The sequence below is a fragment of the Ailuropoda melanoleuca genome, chromosome 14, assembly GCF_002007445.2.
Source record: "Ailuropoda melanoleuca isolate Jingjing chromosome 14, ASM200744v2, whole genome shotgun sequence".
In the NCBI taxonomy this organism is placed as follows: Eukaryota; Metazoa; Chordata; class Mammalia; order Carnivora; family Ursidae; genus Ailuropoda; species Ailuropoda melanoleuca.
Window position 1 is genome coordinate 80706880 of NC_048231.1, and position 21222 is coordinate 80728101.

Consider the following 21222-nt stretch of genomic DNA (forward strand, 5'->3'; position numbering starts at 1 on the left):
CCGGAGAGCTTTCTGAGGCAGAAAGGAGCTCAGGATTTCTCTGTTAGGCCAGGTCGGCCTAATTAGATTGTGATGAATGCTCTCTCACCGGGATAGACAGATTCTGAAGGGAGTGCTGGGAAAGGGCCTCAAAGTGAGGGAAAAACGGGCAAAGGTCCGTGGTGGGGGTGACATCGGAACTGGGCTTTGAGGAATGACTAGTGACACAGTAGGCTGTCAAGGGAAGGGCCTTCAAGGTACTAACGCCAGAACTGACAAACACGGAGGCCTGAAAGAGCAAGTCCAGGGCAAGAGTGTCTCCGTGGGGCCAATACTTTGATAATATCAAAGACCCCGTGTTCCTTGTTGATGTCTCTACCCACCCGCCCAGTCTGTCCCCTAAAGCTAGGCTCGAAGATTAGTAATGGCACGAAAGGGAAGGAGGTATACTAGGGTAACAACAGTCACTATTCAGCTGTCNACGAAAGGGAAGGAGGTATACTAGGGTAACAACAGTCACTATTCAGCTGTCACCCTCAGAGTCTTTTATTGTTTTATTATTCTTTGGCATCTCCAGGAAGATGATAAGGAGTCTTGAAAGTCCGGTTTTACTGAGAATGAAAAGGGAGATTTACATTTTAAAAGCCCCATTCACATACTAAAAGCAATGCTTCCACGTGAACGTGCTGTTTGTCTCTAAGCTGTACTCAGAGGGAACTTAGCCGAAGCTAAAAGCAGAGCCCCTTCATTAGGGAGAGAGTAGAATGACTCTTAAGACAGGGAGACTCAGAAAGGAAGAGTGGGTTGTAGAGAAGTTAGGACACATGTGACTGCACCCGCATTCCTGAGGCCAAACCTGGAGTATGCGGTGGGGGGCAGGGGGGCGTGCATGGGGAGGGGTGGAGAGGGAGACGGAAGTTGCACGGTGGGGTCATGGACCGCTTTCCTGGGTGCAGCCTGGGGAAGGGTGCAAGCCCCTCCAGGAGGGGCTTCCTGTGTCTCAGGGGCACACCCAGTATGGCACGGAGGCCCTAGATCAGCCCCGGTAGAGGGAATTGTCTGTTGGCTTCCCCAAGCTTGAGCAAGGGGTTCAGGATGTCCCCAAGTTCCAACCTCCTTCCCCACCTCTGCCCCCAAGGGCCACGCTGATAAATGGCCCTAACACTGGAAAATGGAGGCCATCAAAGGCGGAGACCTTGAGACCAAAGGTGAGGGCAGAGTTGTGGTCGGCGGCAGAACACGCCAACATGTGTGTGAGCAGAAGTCAAGGGGTCATCGACATCAACCAGCAGCTTCAGCAAGGGCAGAGCCCGATGACAGAGACCGCAGCAAGACTGTCCAAGGACCTGAGCCGAAGCGTTGGAGAACCCACTTCCCATAACCCCTACCCTCCCATCTGTCAGATGCCATGTCAGAGAGGAAAAGAGGAAGAGGCTCTGAGAAGCTGAGCATTTCTTCTGAAGAGGCAGTCTGACGCCCAAGACAGACTAAGAGAATGAGTTATCTTTCATCTGCAGGTTTAAGGCCATCCACCACTTCCTACCCCCTCCCAAAGCTTGAGGGGCTCATGAGGGATTTTAAATTAGTGGTATGAAATGAAGAAACTGCAACTTTGTTTGCACAGCCTGAGTCTTCCCAAGTGGGAGGTGGGAAAAGGAGCAAGGTCTGAAAAGCCACAGGGAACACGGGCTCACGCAGTGGTGTGCTGGCTGACAATCACTTGGAGCTTTCTAAAAATGCAGATCCCAGGGTTTCAATTCCAGACCTGCACAGGCAGAATCCTGCAGGGGAGGCCAGGGGGGCTGCATTTTAACAGCCCTCCTTGCCGCTCTGATGTGCAAAGCACAGTGAAGGCCCGGGGCAGGAACCAGCCTGGGACAGAGCATCCCTCCCTCTGACTCTGAGGGAAAAGAGGAGGCCAGTGCCCAAGGGCAACCGCGGCAAGAGGAGGTAAGTGCGGGGGCGGAAGGGGGTGGGGGGGGTGGAAAGGGAGCCAGCTGGGATAAACTGCTCTCAATCCACTGGACTGTACACAGAAGAGACAGGAGTAGTTATGCAGGTTGCAAAGGAACTTTGTCTTCATTTTCCTGGTGGCTTTTTGAAGTGAGAGTCACGGAGGCTGTGTAGGCTGTGGGGACAGGCAGGTGGCACGGAGAATGAAAATCTGAGAAGGAACGTCTGACCGGCAGTGTTCTAGAGAGGCCTTGTAGAGCTGGCGGGGCTCTGAGCACATGGCTCAGCCCTGACGTAAGACACCTTTGCTCTGCCACCAGGCTGAGTGGCTAGGCGAGCAGGAAATGGTGGTGAGGAGAATGGGTTTGGAGCGTCACTACGGGAATAGCAGGGGGTCACCTAGGGGATGGTGAAGACCCAGCTCACAGAGAGGCTTCTCAGAACCTGGGGACAAGTTTGGCTTCCTTGGAAAATGTTGGCTCCCATTCCACATTTAGTACTAAGACAAAAATACCACAAGGCATTCTTCAGGGAGGGTAGTAGAGATGGGCTGGAGTGGAAGGAAATTTGATTTCTTCTTTAACTGTACCTATGGATTATTTAGAAGTTTTGGGTTTTATGAAAAAAAAGTCCTTATATAACCATGTAGCTTAAAAAAAATACCCAAAGCATATCATCACATTTTCAGATTATATGTGAAATGTATAATACTTCTGGGTAATAACATTTTATAAGTTGGAAAAAAGACAGATCTTGACTTACTAAGTGCCTAACAATTTATCAAAACCTTACAAGGAAGTAATCACAAATGTTTTAATGTAATATTACTAACTGATCAACTTGGCATCTTTAATACTCCATATGTCCAATATACTTTCTATACTCATTATATCAGAAACTTAATGCTAGCTGATCAATAAATTCTTTGGTTCCATTGCACACTTTTATTTTAGGATACTTAAGACAAAGGAATGTTAGCTTCCAAATACACTGTAATCAAAGTATATACTCAATTTAGGTACATTTAAAAAAGCATGCATGTAAAGGGTGTCTAAAATTTTTATATTTAATTTCAAACCCCCAATTTTTTTTTTTCAGGGCTCCTGGGTGTCTCAGTCGGTTGGGCATCTGACTCTTGATTTTGGCTCAGGTCGTGACCTCAGGGTCATGGGATCAAGCCTGCCCTAGAGCCCTGGGTCCGGAGCCATACTCAGCGGGGAGTCTGGTTAACACTTTCTCTCGCTCTCCCTCTGCCCCTCCCCACATGCTTGCGCTCTCTCTCAAATGGATAAATAAATCTTTAAAACAAAAGCAAAACAAAAACAAAAACAAAAAAACAAGCTCTAAATTTTTTTTTAAGTTGTATTCATTTGAGAGAGAGCGTGCGTGTGCTTGTGGAGCAGGGGGAGGGGCAGAGGGAGAGAATCTTCAAGCAGCCTCCTCACTGATGGCAGAGCCCACTGCAGGGCTCTGTCTCACAACCCATGAGATCATGACCTGAGCCAAAACCAGGAGTCGGATGCTTAATCGACTGAACCACCCAGCGCCCCACAAACTCCAAATTTTAAGTGGACCAACACAGATCTTTTGTGTTCCTCAAAGCCAGTAAAAAGACATTATATTACGTGGCCATTACGGTTTGCTGAGTGGATTAGTGTGTCTTAGAGGTTTTTTTCTTATGATTTCTAATAGCTTTCTCTATCTGAATGTGCTGTTAGAGAAGCTTCAAACATTTCCTATTAAATATATATACACACCTGCAGGATGGAAAAAATATACACCAGTGTGTTTCTCTGTTATAATCTGGATTATTATTATTTTTTTTTTGGTGGTGTTTTTGTATTTCACAAAAATAGAGGGTATATTAGAAAAAAAAGGTTTCAAAAAGCCCCATTCATTGGGTTGCCAGTAAGACTACAAAATACCTTCGCGTATTGACATGAAATGTGGTCATCAAAAGGAGTCGTGTGACCATTAAAGAGCAGGGAGCGGAAGGGGCCCATTTAAACACATACTCAAGGAGAAAAATTCAGTGCTCTGAAAAATGTAAATAAATGTTGGACACACAAATGCTGAAGGCTGAGGTCAGCTCCACTTTCTAGGGCTACCAAGCACAGCCATAGCCCCCCAAAGACGCCTCACTTCCTGACTTCCTCCATAGCTGACTCTCTGGACCATTCTTCTGTCGTAATATAGAAATGTAAGCTAGAAACAGGACACAGATAATTGCGGGGTTTCCTTGTTACAACTCGGTGTCAGATCACTGCTCACGCAGGATCACCGGCATCGCTTCCCCAAGGCGCTCCACGCGTCTAAAACTGGCCACCACCGAGTCCAGCAGGGGTGGAGATCCCATCTCTGCATTTAAGCAGTCCCAGGAATGTTCTGGAAGTGGCACTAATGAATGCAAATGCTCATCATGAAAGTTTTCTCTGAAGTGAGTGCTTCCTTTCACCTCATTAATGAGGTGGACTCTCCTAGTTCTGTACAGGCGAGGCCGGGTTTAGCGGGTGTTCATTCTGGTCATGTGACAGTGGCAGGTGCAACCCCAATGACGACCCAAAAGAAGCGACAGAAAACACACTCTTTGGTCCCAACTCCCCTTCTCGGTGTGTGCTAAATACAACAGGCTTCTGCGGAACGTTCCAGGAATTAGAACACTTGAACCAAGGACACCCAGGTAGACTTGGGATCTGCGCGGCGTCTCCATACTTCCCAGTCTCCGCCGGCAAACACGTACCCGGTCGGACGACACAAAGGCGGGGGGTGCCGGAGGCAGCGCCCGGGGACCCCCCGCTCTTCCTCCTGCCGCGTCCCCGGCCCCTCACTCCGCGCCCGGCCGCCGGCCTGCGGGCAGCACGCGGACTCGCAAGGGGCCTGGGCGTGCACTCTGCCGCTGCCCCGCGCCACCGCGGCCCACGCACGACGAGGGCCGTCACCCCCAGGGCCGAGTCACCCCCGGCAAGAGCGGAAGGGCCGCCCGCAGCCGCGCAGCCCAAAGCACTGACCGGACTCCCGAGCTGCGTGAACCATGACCGCCGCCGCTGCCGGGGCCTCGTGGTCGCTCTGCGTCGCCTTCGGGGCGCCATCGGTGCTCACTGGACACCTCCGAGGGCGACGTGTGTCGCAGCTTTGCTGCGGGAGGCAGGAGCTGCTGCCGAAGGCCCCACAGGCTGTCCTCTGCTCGCCGGCCCGGCTTCGTGCCGACGGCTGCTGTTCCATCCTCGCGGCCGCCCTCCAAAGTCACTTCCTCCTCTCGGGCCATGTGAGCAAAGGAGGAACTGAGGCAGTCCGATGGCGTACGCTTTATCTAAGGTCACCATCCGTTGGCGGAATCGGGGCCCAGACCCGAGCCCTCGGATTCCGGGGCGGGGTGCATTTTCCATTACGTCAGAAGTGATAACCACGGCTTCCCACTAGCGGCATGCTATCTTGTCCAGAGTCATTAAAGACAGAAAAAGTTTGTTTAAAGAACGCAACTGAGTTTTTATTCCATCATCCAAGATAACTCAAGTATTTGACCGTGACAGGGGCAGTCTCCTTCAAGCATTCCAGCCTTACTTAGCATTCTTGGGGCTTACATGGCCCTAAGGGTACTGCGATCCCCAGCTGAGAAACACCCAGGCGACCTGAATTCCACAGATCCCCTATTTCCCAGTGTTATCTTAAAGGAGTTCATGTTCGACAGCCCTTTTCGGACAATCACTAAATCTGTAATTGTAAACTTGAAGATCAGTTGTTCCTTGGCAGTAGTACTGATTTGGAAAAAAAGCACACCCACGCCAATATGAACTAGGGAAGAGTGGACGCACAAAATATGTACCAATTTTCACAGGTGGTCTTTTAAAAAACGTAGGAACAACTCAGATTCTTAGACATCTCTCCCGTTTGTGATTTCAGTTCTTAAAAAATACAGAAACAAATCAATGAAATATTCTAAGATAAGGAAGTTTTCTAAGGGTTTATGTGCAGGGGGTTACAGGGATAGAGCAGAAAAGGGGGAAACAGGAAAACAGGATGCAGAGGAGAGAATGCCGCTGACATCTGGCCGATGAAAATCACACAAGAGGTTATACAGACATTGCTAGGAACTCCAAATTTAGTTTGCCACATCTCGCTTGGTTTTATTAACATATTTGATTTTATATTTACGTAAAATTTAAGCACCTGGATACTGAAACGATAAAAGACAAGAAAATAATGCTTCAGTTAATAAAATAGTTAAGCTTTTAGAGTTTAACAGTTCGTCACTGGTTATCATTTGAGAGTTGAAGAACCGAATCTCCTGTGCCTCATAGTTCCTTTATACAAGTAACTTGCAGTGGAAAAGTCCCCTTCGACAACTTAAGAGCATAGGAAGAAACCACAGCGGTTTGCAGGCCACTAATGCTGTTACAGATGAAAGCATTCAATTATCTCTATAAAATTCAATTCCTTAGAAAATGTGTTTGTGATTGACTAAATACGTTTTTAAAATGTGGTGCTACCACACACTATTATTCAAGATCTTGATTTAAAAGTTGGAACGATGTAGTTTGTGGTTCTTGGGTAAAACAAAGACAACAAATCTGGTTTTTTTCAAGATAGAAATATTTTCAATATAAAAAGGCAACTTAGAATACTACTCCAGATGTTAAGCTAGGCTTGTTTAAATCTTACTTCCTCCCACTGCAGCCCAAACAAAAAAAACTTCAAACATTTCGAGGTGGGTCATCATTTGCATTAAAATCTTATTTATATGGCATTTCTATGCAAAAGTGGGGTCAAGTATAGCCTAGAGATAAGGTACCTCATGACTAAAACTTGAGTAAGATTTAAAATCAGAGTAAATGCTAGCTGAAGTTCAAGATAGGTGGTCTCGATGGAGAATCACTGTCAGGCAGTGCTTAAGGCCGATGATGACTATTACTTTTCATCCCAAAATCCTGCATAAAACTCCAAAGGGTTCTCTAGATTCATGATGTCCAGCTCTAAGTGAGCAAATGTTGTTTGTTAATATACATACACACACACACACGTATGTTTCAACTCCCCATGCCAAACAAGCAGCCCCTCCTTGGCTGGGGCTATGGCCGGGACTCTCCTGAGCTTGGCTCCAGACCGCCTGCAAGGTGGCACCACCTCATTGTCCATGATGAAACTCAAGGTGCCGCGCAGCTACCTGTGGCTTTTCCCTCCTGGACACCCAGGCTCCGCTATTAGGTGTGGGCTAGCATCTACCCAGCTTGTGGCTGTCCGCTTTCCGCTCACCGCACACAGCAGTGGCTCAGTGGTGCCGTCCGGCTTTGGAGCCCATTCAGAGCCACAAACATCTTCAGCTCCAAGACCTCATTTTGAACGGCTTCTCGAGTCCTCTCCATCCGTCCACATTGAATGCACTCTTGAATACCGTGCTTCGATGGTATTTTGTCCATCCTCTTACTGCACATTATTCAGAAGCACCTTCTCCTTCCTCTATGATCATCTTTCCTAGACTACTTTATAATCTTTTTAAGCAATCTTATTTACCTTTTAGCAATAAGGCAGGTGCAGAGGCAGCTAACAATACTACTGAAGACAGAAGGTAAAAGCGGTGGTCAATCCCTATCTCAAACTCCATTTACTCCACAACCAATCATAAGGTCACGTAGCTTTGTGCTGGGGCAGAGGAACACATTCTGTCACTTGCAGCTTCCTAAACGGAGGCTTAGTCTGGCGTGGCTTATGACTGAACTTGGTACCCATATGTGATTCAGTGTTCTTGCCTTCTAGTGATGTGGTTGATTTAAAAATGCAATTGTCTTCCTATGTGCAAGCCAGCATGACATTTGCTTTTTTACAAAATAACCATCAGTTAAACCAATTCTACAAATTTCTATACCTAATTATCACTGCAGAAAATAGCTTTTATGTATGCCTTTGACTTCTTTTGGATTCCTACATTTGTGAACTTTTAATTTTCACTGTGGGCTTTGTATTTTGATGAAAAGGATGAGTCTGTTAAAAAAGAAGCTGGACAACTGCATGATGCAAACATGTTCTTGAGCAGCAAATGAACAGTCTTCACCTTGGACACACTGCGTGCTTAAAATGACTGCACCGGAATACATCTCTTTGATGGTAATAGGCTTGCTTCCAAACTAAAGGGCTTTCAATCTATTTTGAAGCAAGGCGGAAAAAAGGATTTGCCAAATGGGGATAAAAACCCAAACATATCACATATTTCTCCCCTAGTCTTCAGCCCCTTGATGAGTATGTGCAGTTATGGACACTGGTTCTAATGAGAATCCTCTGGTGCAGAAAACCAGCGTCACTAACAGCTTAATGAACAGGAATGATCCCAGGGAGAGGGGACAGTGGAAAAGGATCTCCTCTAGCCATCTGTCAAGTGCAGTGATACTGTAGTCAATGCTGGACGGTTCCTTTTAGATTGTTTAAAGAGTTCTAATGGTGTGGCAATTTAAGTAGGGTTTGTTTACATAGGTTTCTACCAATGCGCCATGGCTGATGAAGCCATGCCTGTCCCTGGGCCATACAAGGCCAAGCAGGGGAGTGGATTTCAGCTTCCGAGGCCCCTTGTGTTGCATCCTAAAGCGTGTCTGTTTTCAATGATTGAAAAAAGCAGTCTGCTAACCAGAGAAGTACTGATTCATCCGAGGAGCTGAGCTCTTGCAAGGCACAAAGGAATTGGCTGACCTAAAAAGTTATTTTAGCTTTTTCAATGGTTTCATGACAATATAACTAATTATGAGTAAGCTGTGTCAGGTTACCTAAGATTTTTCAATGGAATCTTACAGAAGTCTGTTTTGTCTTTTTTTTTTTTTCTTGCTAAGAGTGTATTTGGAGAGTAAATGTGACTTTCACCTTCTAGTCTGTTTTTGTTTGCAGCACAGATGATGCGTATCAGAGACCATTAATTTGGCACAAGCAAGCTCCGAAATAAACTAAAATGTGTAACTTACCAGCACTGTGGGGTAGGCGTTACATGTGTGTTGTGGCAGGGAATATTAAGCAGTGCTGTCAGCCTGCCAGCGGAGGGGAGTATACTTTTTATATAACACAAAACTTAAAAAAGATGAACTCTTAATATCATACTGCCAGTATGTGAAATACATACACATTTCTTTGTTTTCGTATCATTTAGGGCATGGACAGCAAAATATAACCCCCTCTAAAAATGACTGGTTTAAATTCAAATCAATTAAAACAATTAAAAATTAGTCCCATAATAACATGGTAAACAACTCAAGTGGCTTTTTCTTTTTAATGCTAGGAAAAATGTTCACCTTTCAATGGTGAAAGTACTGTTAACACAGGTAGAGAGCAAACAAGGTAAAAAGTGAAAGCACATACAGACACACACAAATATATATAAAAATTGACCAGAAATCACAGGACATTTAAGCAATATTTTCTTAAGTAGAACTATTTTTTTTTTGTACTTTAAATAGACTAAAATATTTGGTGTGGGCGGGGGGGAAGGAAATCAGTATTTCACAATTTTAACTTGAAAACCAGCTGCAATACAGCCTCAGCTCATCGTTAAAAAAAAAAGTGGAACCACGTCGTACTTTTGACAACCATAGGATTAAAGCTTACAAAGAATACATCTACCGTCTACATCACAGTGCACAGAGGATGCGGTCTCCGAGGACTACCACAGGCAAACGACGACAGACTCTGCATCCAGCATATTGCATTACAAAATTAATGCTGCATTAGACAAATCTCACCTCCCGGGGTTGGTGTTCTAGCTGGTAAGCACCTGAGGGGTAGGGGGCTACCGAAACTGAGAGCACTGCTCAGTCTGGATCAGGACACCCAGTTCCTTCACCTGCCATTGGCTGATGCATTCGGTAATCTCAATACAACATTCGTCGAGAATAAACACTCCATTCTGGCTTCCTGAGCAGGACAGTCTGGGGAATGTAGCAGGGGACAGAGCATCAAAGGCCAGATGTTCCCTCAAGCGAAAAGAAATCCGCAATACCACTCAGTTTTCTCTTATTGTTAAAAAGTTAAACTTCAGATTAGCTGTAACCCCATCAAGACGTGATTTGTACTTCCATACACACACAGGTTCTGAAGAACTTCGCTGTCTAGCTGCCTCTTCTCTGTTTCATGAAACCCCCGGTTACCTTCCCTGCATTCCTAAGTGTTTGTCTCACCACCACGCTGGGTCCATAGTTATTGGTTACGAATCTCACAGTCCACCCACAGTAATAAGGGATTGGAGGACACCTATCCAAGTATCCCAAATGTTGACAGGCGAAGACAGCTGAACGTAATTGCAACAACTACAATGTTTACAGGAGTGAGGGTCAATCACAAGAGCACTTAGGGTGACCCTTCCTCCCGGTGTGCCCGGGACTCCCCCAGGTTTGGAACGAAAAGTCCTGCAGCCAGGGAATGCCTCAGTCCCAAGCACCCCGGGGTCAGTAGGGCACCCTGAGCCCACTGCTCACTCTTCCCTTAGGATCGCTAGGGAAAAGATAAGACTTTCCAAGAGCAGAAAGCTACCTATGAGGGCATCAGCTCAAAAAAAATTTTGAGGACACTTGCTAATGGCTAGCTCCTAGGAAGTCTATACATACCTTATTTAACGGTGTCGATTTTAATAGTCAGTAGTACCCTAAGCAAATCAGTGCTCAGTATACATAAAAGCTCGTTCTTGAAACCTGTTTTCAGACATATCCTCTAAAGGTCCTTCTGGTTTTGTCCAGTTACATAGTATTTCACTGAATCTTTCTGAGATTTTTCAGAGCTAAATGAATAATTCAGTTTTATATGTCTTTTCATTTTCTTTTTTTAGGTGAAAACACTCTTTGCCAAGTATTTCGCACATTCTTGCTTCATATATTGAAAAGACTGCCAACTGGAGATATTCCCCTCAGATTACAAAGGCCTTGAATTGTTACTTTTAACAGAGTTCTGCCAGAAGGTCTGGCCTTGGGAAGAGATGGCAGAGAGTGTTCTCAGATAAGAACATTTTTATTTTGCCTACGATGCTGCGATCTAGTTCAACAACTGCAGAACTGCTTTCATCTTACCCTCCAGTTTTTCTCGTTTTGCCCTCTTGTCTAACAATGGTTAGTGTCACAGCTTCACTATCACTAAGAAAGATACAGATATTTATGCCTTAAAGGTCAGGGTCAGAAAAGCAAAAATGAAGCCTGAGGTAAAGTTGGTCTAAAAAGTGACCAATTTGGGTTCTGCATTTGGGCAAGAAACAGGATTAAAAAAAAAAAATTATATCCATGCAGGTTACCTACTTGCTACATATGTGATTATTTCCCCCAATTTTCATTAATCTGTATGTATATTAGTTACATAAACAAACAAGTGACTACATTCTTAAAGCAGGTACATACATTCACCAGAAAAGCACCCTATTCTTTCTCACCAATTTTTTTTTGTTTGAATAATCCAAGAATGTGAATAATGAGATGGACAAACATATTTCTGAAGGGACTTACTGAAAAAAGGAAAACCTCTTTGGGAGAAGAGACTTTATCCCTCCAAGACAGATGCTGAGAATCAACTTTCTGCTACGGCATTGTAAAGGGTAGAACTTAATATAGAACCAGAAATATGGCAAGTTCTCTAGTGACTAACAGTGTAAAATAGCCAAAAGCTTTAAAGCCACAGAGAGAAAGAAGAAAACTGGAGTGGGAGATGGAAAATACATAATGAAGTATTTTTAGAATTCTAAAACTTCACTTCTGTCCTTTTATCAATATATTATGGATTTCGGGCTTCAATAAATTATCATCTTTAATTAGAGATACGAAGCAAATGCCTAACCCCCCACCCAGAAGAGCAAACTGCAAATTCTGGAGAAACTAAGAGCTTTTTTTTTTTTTCCCCTCTTTTTATGGAGGGTAGGAGAACATCATTTTCCAGGAACTGTTTTGAAGAGAAATCTAGAAGTCGTTTGTCTGCTATTCATGAATCCTCACTGCCATCAGCAGCAGCATTCTTCTTCCAAGGGCCCTTACATCTCAACCAGTGGCTGAAATTTGGGGTCCATTATAGATCTCATGGCAGCACACCAATCGACGTTGAAGTTAACTTAGGCTAACACACTCTGGTCAGATCCTCTGTGAGTCGGAGATGACCCAAAGAACCTTGGGAAATCCATTTCTGCTGAGCACAGCTAAGAAAGTTAGGTCTGAACCACCTTCGGCTGCCCGGAACCACTGAAGAGCTTGACTCCGTGGTGCTACTTCCCATGGTATTCTTACGCAGCTTGGCAATCTTAAACCAAGAGGAAAAGAAGGGGAAGAGGCAATCTAACATTTAAAAAAAAAAAAAAAAAAAGTGAACCCTAAACTAGTACCTTCCAGAGACCACTGGATATATAATCATTTAATGAATGGGTGTCTATTGCAGTTTTGATGTTCATGAATTCCAGTTATGATTCTTAATTATCAGGCTGCCTAAAAATGGCATACTAACTGAACCATCAAATCACGACTCTGGCAGAATAAATAAATTACTCTGAAGATCTGAAAGGAAAACGTCTGCAAGCAAATTAGGGAACTTTTACTGAGATCTGAGATTTAAACAACAGAATCATTCAACGGTGTTAAAATGTTAAGCAGATAAATGACCCCTACTGTTCAGGTTTTTCTAGGAGTGTGTATGTACACATAAATCCATACACGTTATATAATTTATTTCCTACTAAAAAGATTTAAGGCAGTTATGCTATATATAAAGTTACGTGTAATATCCAAGATAAAACAGTTTCTACTCAAGAAATTACATGACACGCTAGACAAGTTCTTATCATAAAGGCTGTTATGAGGCTGTCTTTATCCAGTATAGCTGACATGTCCTGGTTGAGGCTCCAAACACAGCAACTCCACTCTAAGAGATCATTTGTCCCTCCATCCTCACGCATAAAAGGTAGTCTGAACAGATAAAATAGTCATGAAAACTTGAAAAGGAAGACAGAAAAGGAACTCAACGGAAGGATTCTGACTACCTCTAGAGACCACTCACTACCATCATCACTCTTGATTGCACTAAATACAACAACCCAATATGCTCCAAGGTGGAAATGGGCTAGTATTACAGGAAAATCAGTGGCTGCAACCACTGGAAAAGTTCCTAATCCTAAACATAACTTGAAATAGAATCTATAATTTATGCTATTTGCTAGTCACAAAGACATTTAACTGGAGAGAATTTCTGAGCCATTTGTAAAATTTAAATGATTGACCAAGTGGAACACCACCAACCTCCATGGTGGAGAAATTAGGACCCAGGGTATGAAAAACACCATCCTTTTTGGTCTTTAGTAAAGTTCAATGGAGAGAAACATTCTGATGTCTGCAGATAAAACACGGCTGGCAAGGAAGAGGGCAACCAGCAATACCACAAGGGATACATTCTGTTATGAGAAGGGGAGGAAGAATACAATTCAGCTGATGAATATCAAGAATTTAGCCAAGTAAAGCTCATGAACATGAGCAAAGAACCTGGGCAATAATTTGTCATGTCTGACATCGACGAGTTAGATCAGAGTAAGAGAAAAGACCATGTGTTGCTTATGTCCACAGACTACCTAGTTATCTAAAGAGATACAGGGGAAATGGTGTGGAAGGGCGCAGTCTGTGAAATCATCATGTGTAGCTATGAAAGTAACATAAAGAAAAATTTTAAGTAAGGTGAACATTTTCTGTGTTACTTTACAACTCACCATCAACCAGACCAGGAGAGTCCTGGATAAATGCTCAAGTGCTTAATTACTAAATAATTTTTAAAAAAGACAGAAAGATCTTAAAGGTATATTTGGACAGCTTTTGGAAGAGGTAGAGAAACCAACTGGGCATATATAATCTTTTACTTGATTTCAATTAGCAAGAGACCAGACTGATTGTTTTTCACCTTCAAAGTCTTAGTCTTGATTGAAACCGACCTAAAAGGCACAAATAAATTGAAATTAAAATAATTTTGACAAAGGAGAAAATCTGGTAAGTTTAAAGGCAGATGAATCAAGCAAAACTGATATGGTTTAAGGTTAAGAAAAACGCTAGACATCAAACAATTTGCAATTATGTGCGTAGAATACAGAGTAAGAGTACTGAATAAGAATACTGAGCTTTCAAGAAAAATTAGGGAGATTTCCTTCTGGCAAAGTGGCAGGTCCTGAGAGAGGAGTAACTCCACAGCTTGAGGGCCAGGACTAAATCCTGCCATCTTTTCATTACTCAGCACCTAGCACCGTGGCTGGGTAAAGGGCAGACATCAATAAATGTTTACTGAATGGATGACGCAATGTATAATTAGTATAACTGGTGTAGTTCCAACCTCATCAAGGAAGGTTCCCTGAAGTAGGAGAAAAGAACACAAGCAGGGTTGTTCCAAAATGTGGGCCGAAGTCCACTCATGTGTTTTAATCCTTAACAGTGCTTACACAGACTTACACAGACTTTACAAACTTTTTTTTAAAGCCGTAAACTCTTTTTTAAAAAGAAATCTATATAGAACTCCATTACAGGATAAAAATGAAGCTGCCACTCGTTAAACCGAAGTCGATGGGGAACGTCACTAGCCTCCGATTCCCTAGGGCGGCTCTCAATGGACTTGACTGCAAACCACCACACCTTAGAAACGTGATGGAAAACGTGTTCACTCAGTTCTCATGTGAAACCGAGCAAGTTACCAGCCCTGTGGAGGGGGAATTCTAAATAATGCTGCTCACCTGAAGCAGAGACCAAATTCGACGTTGAGAACTTATCACTCAGAAGAATGAAAACAATCCCAATAAAGGGGGGAATAATCAACAAAACTGGAGCCACAGGAGACAAAACAGAATGCAAGAAACAGCATCTCCTAAAAAGGCATGTAAGATTATTGAATACCGATGGAGTCAACTGCTCCAGACGTGGTAAGTGCTCAGTATAACAGGTATTTTCAAAGCGCTGTCCCGGTTTAATATTGCAGGGAAAAACCCCGACACAGCTGTAGAGATGTAATCACTGCTGGCCTGCTGTTGTCGGCACTGCTTCACTAGACACCTCCATCCAAGACTGACTAATTGCCAGGCCCTTCTGCCACTTTCAAAGTTGTTCTCTGCCCCAGAACTGTTTCCTGACATCATCACAAGTTCCCAAGGAAGGTAAAGCCTTCCAAAGGGCAGAGGCCGCACTGGCTCTCTCCAGCTGGTCTGACAGTGGTCATACCTGGGACCCACGAAGCCGTCTATCACGAAGTAAGGCCACCCTCAACTATTATAAATTACAGAAACCTTCTAGTCCCCAAGTTTGGATCTGTGTAGAGACTTCTGTGTCAACAGCATTAATACCTAATAATGAGTTTCCTTCACAACGAACCTTGGCATTTGATGCCCTTCTCCCTGCCAGGAATGCCAATCTCCTGGGCTTTCCCCATGGCTTGCTCCCTTCTCACGTCAAATGTCAGCTCAAGCATCACTTCCTTAGAGTGTGCTCTACCACAGTCCCGTTTATCTCCTTCACAGACAAATGAGCTAAATTAAGGGTTACAGTAACTGATGTCTCAGCCATGGCCGGGACCGGATCTGACTTGTTCACCTTTACCCAAAGCAAAGAAGGTTCCTGGCGGACATAACAGGTGAACTGTAACTATTTGTTGAAAGAATGAGAAATTACTATACCAAGTCTGCTTGAACACATACATGTACACACAAATATAGGGAAATGGGGGAATACCTAGTAGAAAACAATCAAATGCTGAGAGTACTGAAAATGGTATCAGTAGAGACAGCTGAATACGGTTTCAAAGAAAAAGTACCAAAGGTGTCTATCTCCAAAAATCTGAAAATTTACTAGAAGGGGGTCAGGAGTGGTGGCTATTTCCCTTTTCTAAAGAGACGCAAACAAGAACTGTTTCAACTGCAGAGTCGACATTAGACATAAGGATGATCTGGCACTGAATGGACTCCCAGTAGAGCTTCTGGAATCTCCTCTTGCCACAGAGCATAAAATGTCATTGGTTATGATAGTCAACCACACATTCAGGATTAGTTAACAGCTCGGACTGTAGTAATTATAAGCTAAAAAACTTGCTAAACTGCTTCTCCCCCAATGTTTAAAATTCTAAATTCATAATTATGTAAAATAACATCGATTTTATAAATTTAATACAACATACTTTAAAAACAGATGGCCCTTATCTGCTGATCATACCTCAGCATCACTTTCGTAGGTATTTTGCAGAAGCAATTACATTTACAAAAGGTCCATTTCATAATACAATCTGGTAACTAAATCAAATGAAACTCAGAGAGCACTAGGTCTGCTACTGAAATATTTTAAAATAGCTTTTAAAAAAGAGTGTTTATATCTATAGATTGGCTTTAAAAAAAGGATAAATATACTGAAGTAATTGTAGCATATCCCTGAAAATAATTATACTGCCATTTGTGTTTTGATGAGGTGTCAGGATAAATCAACAGACTGCCTGGTTACACAAGTCTATTACTATCCGTTGAAATCTGTTGTAAGACAAAGGGACCTACTCCGTATGAACTCGTACTGTGCCCCAGAATTAACTGGTGCTGGCAGTATCAGAGTCACCATTACTAGTGAAGGATGTCATGCTACACAGTTTTGGTATCAGGGCAAAAGTGGGAATGGAGAAGAGGTCTGGAAAGATTTTCTGCAAAGTTTCCATATAGTGAGATTTAGCAGTAAATAACACAAAATGAATGTGTAAGACCCACTGAACACATTAAGGTCAAGGATTTCAAAAGTTAATCCACTTTTCTTCCCCCGAGGGTTTATTTTTGGTAAAAGGCAGAAAAATTAGTTTTTCTACAAGGGAAATCTGCTTCTAAATGATAATTTGAAAATCTTGATATATATTATATATTAAAAAAGACACACAAAAATAACGGAGAAGTGGGAATAACAGATTAGGTACTGTAACTTTATAAAGGCTTGCCTAAATCAAGAAGCAGCACACACACACCTAAATTTATGCAAACTAAAAATGTATATAAACAGCACAACACTGTGATACTGGATCATGATACATTACCTGTACACATAACTACTACTGTTATTAATAAACCTTTGGGACACTCAGTTTTATGCCCAACAAGACATCAGTTAAGTCTTTAAAATCTTCTCTTTCTCCTGTATGGGAGGGTATTTCTAGACACTAATTTTCCCATCTAATATTCGAATATAGGAAACCGATTCCACAAGGTGCTTTAATTGATGAGACCTCAAGTGCTGTTTTCTCTCTTGAATTTTTGGACAGTAAACAGTCCATGGGGACCACACACAAATACTATGACAGAAGAGTTGTTACATTAAGTCTTTTGATGGGACTTGAGTGGTGACGAAGCTTTATGACATGCTCGAGCAACGCACTGAAGGGGATCCCATCTGAGTCAATACTTTGTCCAACCACTGTAGGGGTCCATTCAGATGAAGCTCAATCCAGCAAGGAGTGCTCGTTACTGTCTGCCTTCTATTTAAAAGAATACAAGAAAAGAATTATGAAATTAAAAGAACAACATGGCAATGCTTAGCAATATGCATTAAGAATTTAGATAAATTAAAAGGTTATATATACTAAACCCTACATTCTTTTGAACAGGTATTAAGTCGGGATAGCTATTACTTTGAAAACTATTTAATCCTCACAGTCTAACAAAATATTTCTAATGACTTTTTTTTTTTTTGCTTTTAAAGAGATTAACAAAAATATTCTTTTCTCCTCAAATTAAAATGAGGAGGGTGACCTGAGTACTTAACCATCCACACTGAGACACGTTTAAGAATGAACAGAGTCACTATTAATAATCAGGCAAGGGCAAGAGACTCAAACCAGGACTGTCCCAAGCACACCGGAAGACAGTCACCCTACTTAATAATCAACCACAGGGTAGAGGATACTTGAATACCAAGTAAAGTCTAAATGGAACAGGGTTCGAATTTTAAGCATACCAAAACAAAACAGAATCCTGACCGAAGCTTATCACAGAACGTTAAGAGCTAGAGTTCAGCTTTCCCTAAGTCAGTGAGCAACGTCTCCGTTAGAAACATCATGCAGGCTTTTAATAAGAAACACTTCCAGTACTTCGACATAACGGGACTGTGGGAACGACAAACTGTTCAATGACATCCTGTCACTTGCACGTACTGATCTGAGTTCTGTCTTATTTATTATATACAATAAGTCGGTGAGTCTGCTTGCTTCTTCAGTGTGACAGCCCTTTAAACATGAGAACAGGCCATTATCAACTCTTCATCTCCAAGTGACACATGCTCAACAAAATTTAAAACTGTATTTCAAAGGATGTGGTTTTCAATAGCAGATGGTGTCAGCGCCCCACTATACCCTTCGGAGTTTTCAGTGTTCTCTAGCCAACTTCCAATGGCGTGTATCTGGCTTTCTGTGCCTGAGAACTTCTCTGCTCTGGCCACGTGTGCAGCAGACTGTAAGTGCTAGGAAATTAACTTCCCCGGGAGCGGCCTTCAACCAATGACATGGGAACTGGCATTTAAATGCCCAGTTTCCTTTCCTTCTGGGTGGGAGAATTCTGTCTGTTCGTAACTGTTTCCCACCTTTTCCTAGGGGAACAGCTCTAACGACCCACCCAGTACAGCAGATGGCTTCATAATGGTTTTGGCTGCCTTCCCTCCCCTACCTCACTTCCCCACTTCCGCCTTCCTTAGCAGTGCTTCCTCCATTTCCTGAATAAACTCCTTGCACTTGAATCCTTGTCTCAGGGTCTGAGACATACACTGAGACATGCTGATATGCGATCGTTCCTAAAACATGACACGTGTTAACGTTAATACCACAGTCTCAAATCAGAGCCGTACAAACTCACTATCTTATTTTGATTTAAATAGTACACTTCGGTTTATGCAGCTTAAGATTGCACCGGCACACTTCACAAGTTAACTCACATTATCCAGGAGGCAGAGGCAAGACTGACCCTTCTCCACCTTCCCCTCTGTTCTTCCTATTGTTCCTCACAGAAAGTTCCTCCTGCCTTCTAGCTCTCCCTCAGGTCAGGCCTTCTGCGGGTTAATTTTGATTCTGTCATTTGCTGAATTCTGCGTATTTCTCAGTTTGTTTTCAATCAGATCATTTATTACTAGCTTAGCAGAACCTTCAGGAATAATTCTTAATGCAGGCCACTGAGTGGGGGAGTAGGTTTCAGAAGGCTGTGACTGTTATTTGGGCACAGAAATGCACCTGAGGCTTTATTTATCCCCTACCTATTTACTCACTTCAGTACCAATTCACTGAACTCCGACATTCTTCTCACTTAAATAAAACTCTTTGCACATCTGTATTTCCTGTTTACTACATTTCCTGATCTTTATAGTGGCAAACATGCTGGTATTACAGAAACTGAAAAACAGTTTTAGAAATCTAGCCATTAGATCTATCTCCTCAGCTCCAGTGTCATTAAGGATAAAAGGTTCCTGGCAACCACCAACAGTTCACAGATAGAAAAGTACCTGACATTATTCCTATCTGTAGATGTTAAAGGAACCTAGTTTTTATTATCCAAAGTAGATACACCTCTAACTCTACACCAATAAAAACATACTGTATATTACTGCTTCTCATAATTACAGATTTTAAATTCTCTCGGGGTTTAAGAATGGCAGAGTCCACAGTGCACGAAGGACAGCACCTCTCTCCACCAATTAAAACTGTCCTTAGCAGCAGAGCTACAAACAGATGTGGAATTCTCCCCGCCCTCTGCAGTTCATGTTTAACTGCAGTAAATTTTACTACCATGTTTTGCAGTGTTCTCATCTTGTGAAGAAAAAAGACGTGTGACCTAACATCTGGTATCAGATAGTACCATTTGAATCTCACTTTTAGTATCAATTCAGGCCAATTCAAGTCCAAGGCAAAAAGCAACTCTGCATTTTTAAAGGCATCACACCTCGAAAGGGAAATGATTAAATGAATTATTCTAATAGAACTTGGACAAAATAATAAGTCTTCATGCTAAGATAAAAATAGATAACATGATAAAGTTTTCAACCAGCAGACCTCAAGTCTCACCGTCTCAAGAGGCACACACCTCCCAAAATTTGTTGAAGATAGAGAATCAAGTCCAAATGAAATGAAATACTTTTTGAAGGGCCCAAACTGCCGGATGAAAGAGCAATACTCCTGCTACGCTCTATGACTATCTTCACATGCAGGCGTTCCGAGAGTAGCAGTGTGAACTGGAGAAGGACTAAGTATTTTACTTAGAGTTCTAGCCTTAGAGATACTAAGGAAGTCTTCCCTTTCTCTGATGTGGAATCCAATCCACCGTTTAATTTGGCAATAACCTACTCTATCTTATCCCCTGATGACAAATTAGCTTCTGTAGAACTCCGTACGTCATTGTTACTACTCTCCTTGGAGAGGGTGTTAAGAGTCAAGGAGAGCTTTCTTCAAGTCCCAACTCCACCACTTACAAAGTGTCCTTGGGCAAAGTATCAAATCTTTTCTAAGCCTATTTCCAAATAAGTATTAGTATGAACCATTTTTTCCAACCGTATAAAAAAAAGAGAGCACAGAAAGAGTAATTTTTAGCCAGGCTGAAACGTGTATGTACTGCATTGAAAACATGGCCCAGCACCTGACACGGAAGAAGTACGCCTTCCTGTCTACCTCTTAACCTTACATTTGGCTGGTCTCAACTCAGCTGTCCAGCTGTATTCTTCCTTACCTTCTGAACCCCAGTCCAACTGCACTGCATTCTAGTGTCAGGATGGTCGTTCCCCAAGCCCTCCTAATTGAAATGCTACACATCTTTCAGAACTCAGGCCATGTGCCATCTCTACCAGAAGCCTTCCCAGAGCCCCAGGGAAAATGTCTCTCTTTGCGTGGACTGACATACGCCTTCAAATATCCCCCCCCCCCGATGGTATTTAACACCCTGCATTACATTTCAGTGCGTGTCTGAACAGGTTGTAAACCTGTCTTCCACAAAGCCAGCACAGGCCTTTGAGGGAGCTGTGAATGCAGAGACCCCCAACTCCCTTTTGTTATTCTGCATCTGTTCTGCTGACTCCATAACCTTAAGGAAAAGAAACACATGCGAACTCCAGGAGATGCAAAGAACCCAAGAAAAAAGAATTACATGGAATTTAAGAACTGAATATGTATTTCATACCGGTATTCTGCTCCCCACCCTTTCACAAAACTCATTCTTATGGTGCACATTCTAGTTAGCTGATACACGGCTTCGAAACCCTGATTAACAGACTGAGCCAGAAGAGCAGCAAATTCCTGGTTGTTGAAGATCTTCAGGTTACAGCCTATGATTGAAAAAAGTAAAAACTG

The 21222-nt window shown here is 42.8% G+C and overlaps 1 protein-coding gene across 3 annotated transcripts in view; it reads right to left on the reverse strand.

Moving 5' to 3' along the window:
- Positions 1–5393: 5393 nt before the first annotated feature.
- Positions 5394–21222, reverse strand: part of SMAD2 (SMAD family member 2) — an 84164-nt gene continuing 68335 nt past the window's right edge. For all 3 annotated transcript variants that reach the window (XM_034642873.1, XM_034642872.1, XM_019798458.2), the window contains 2 exons: positions 21053–21197; positions 5394–17379 (listed from right to left, as the gene is read on the reverse strand). In XM_034642873.1, coding sequence (XP_034498764.1) covers positions 17256–17379; positions 21053–21197 — 269 coding nt within the window. In that variant the 3' untranslated portion in view covers positions 5394–17255. The remainder of the gene's footprint in view (positions 17380–21052; positions 21198–21222) is intronic.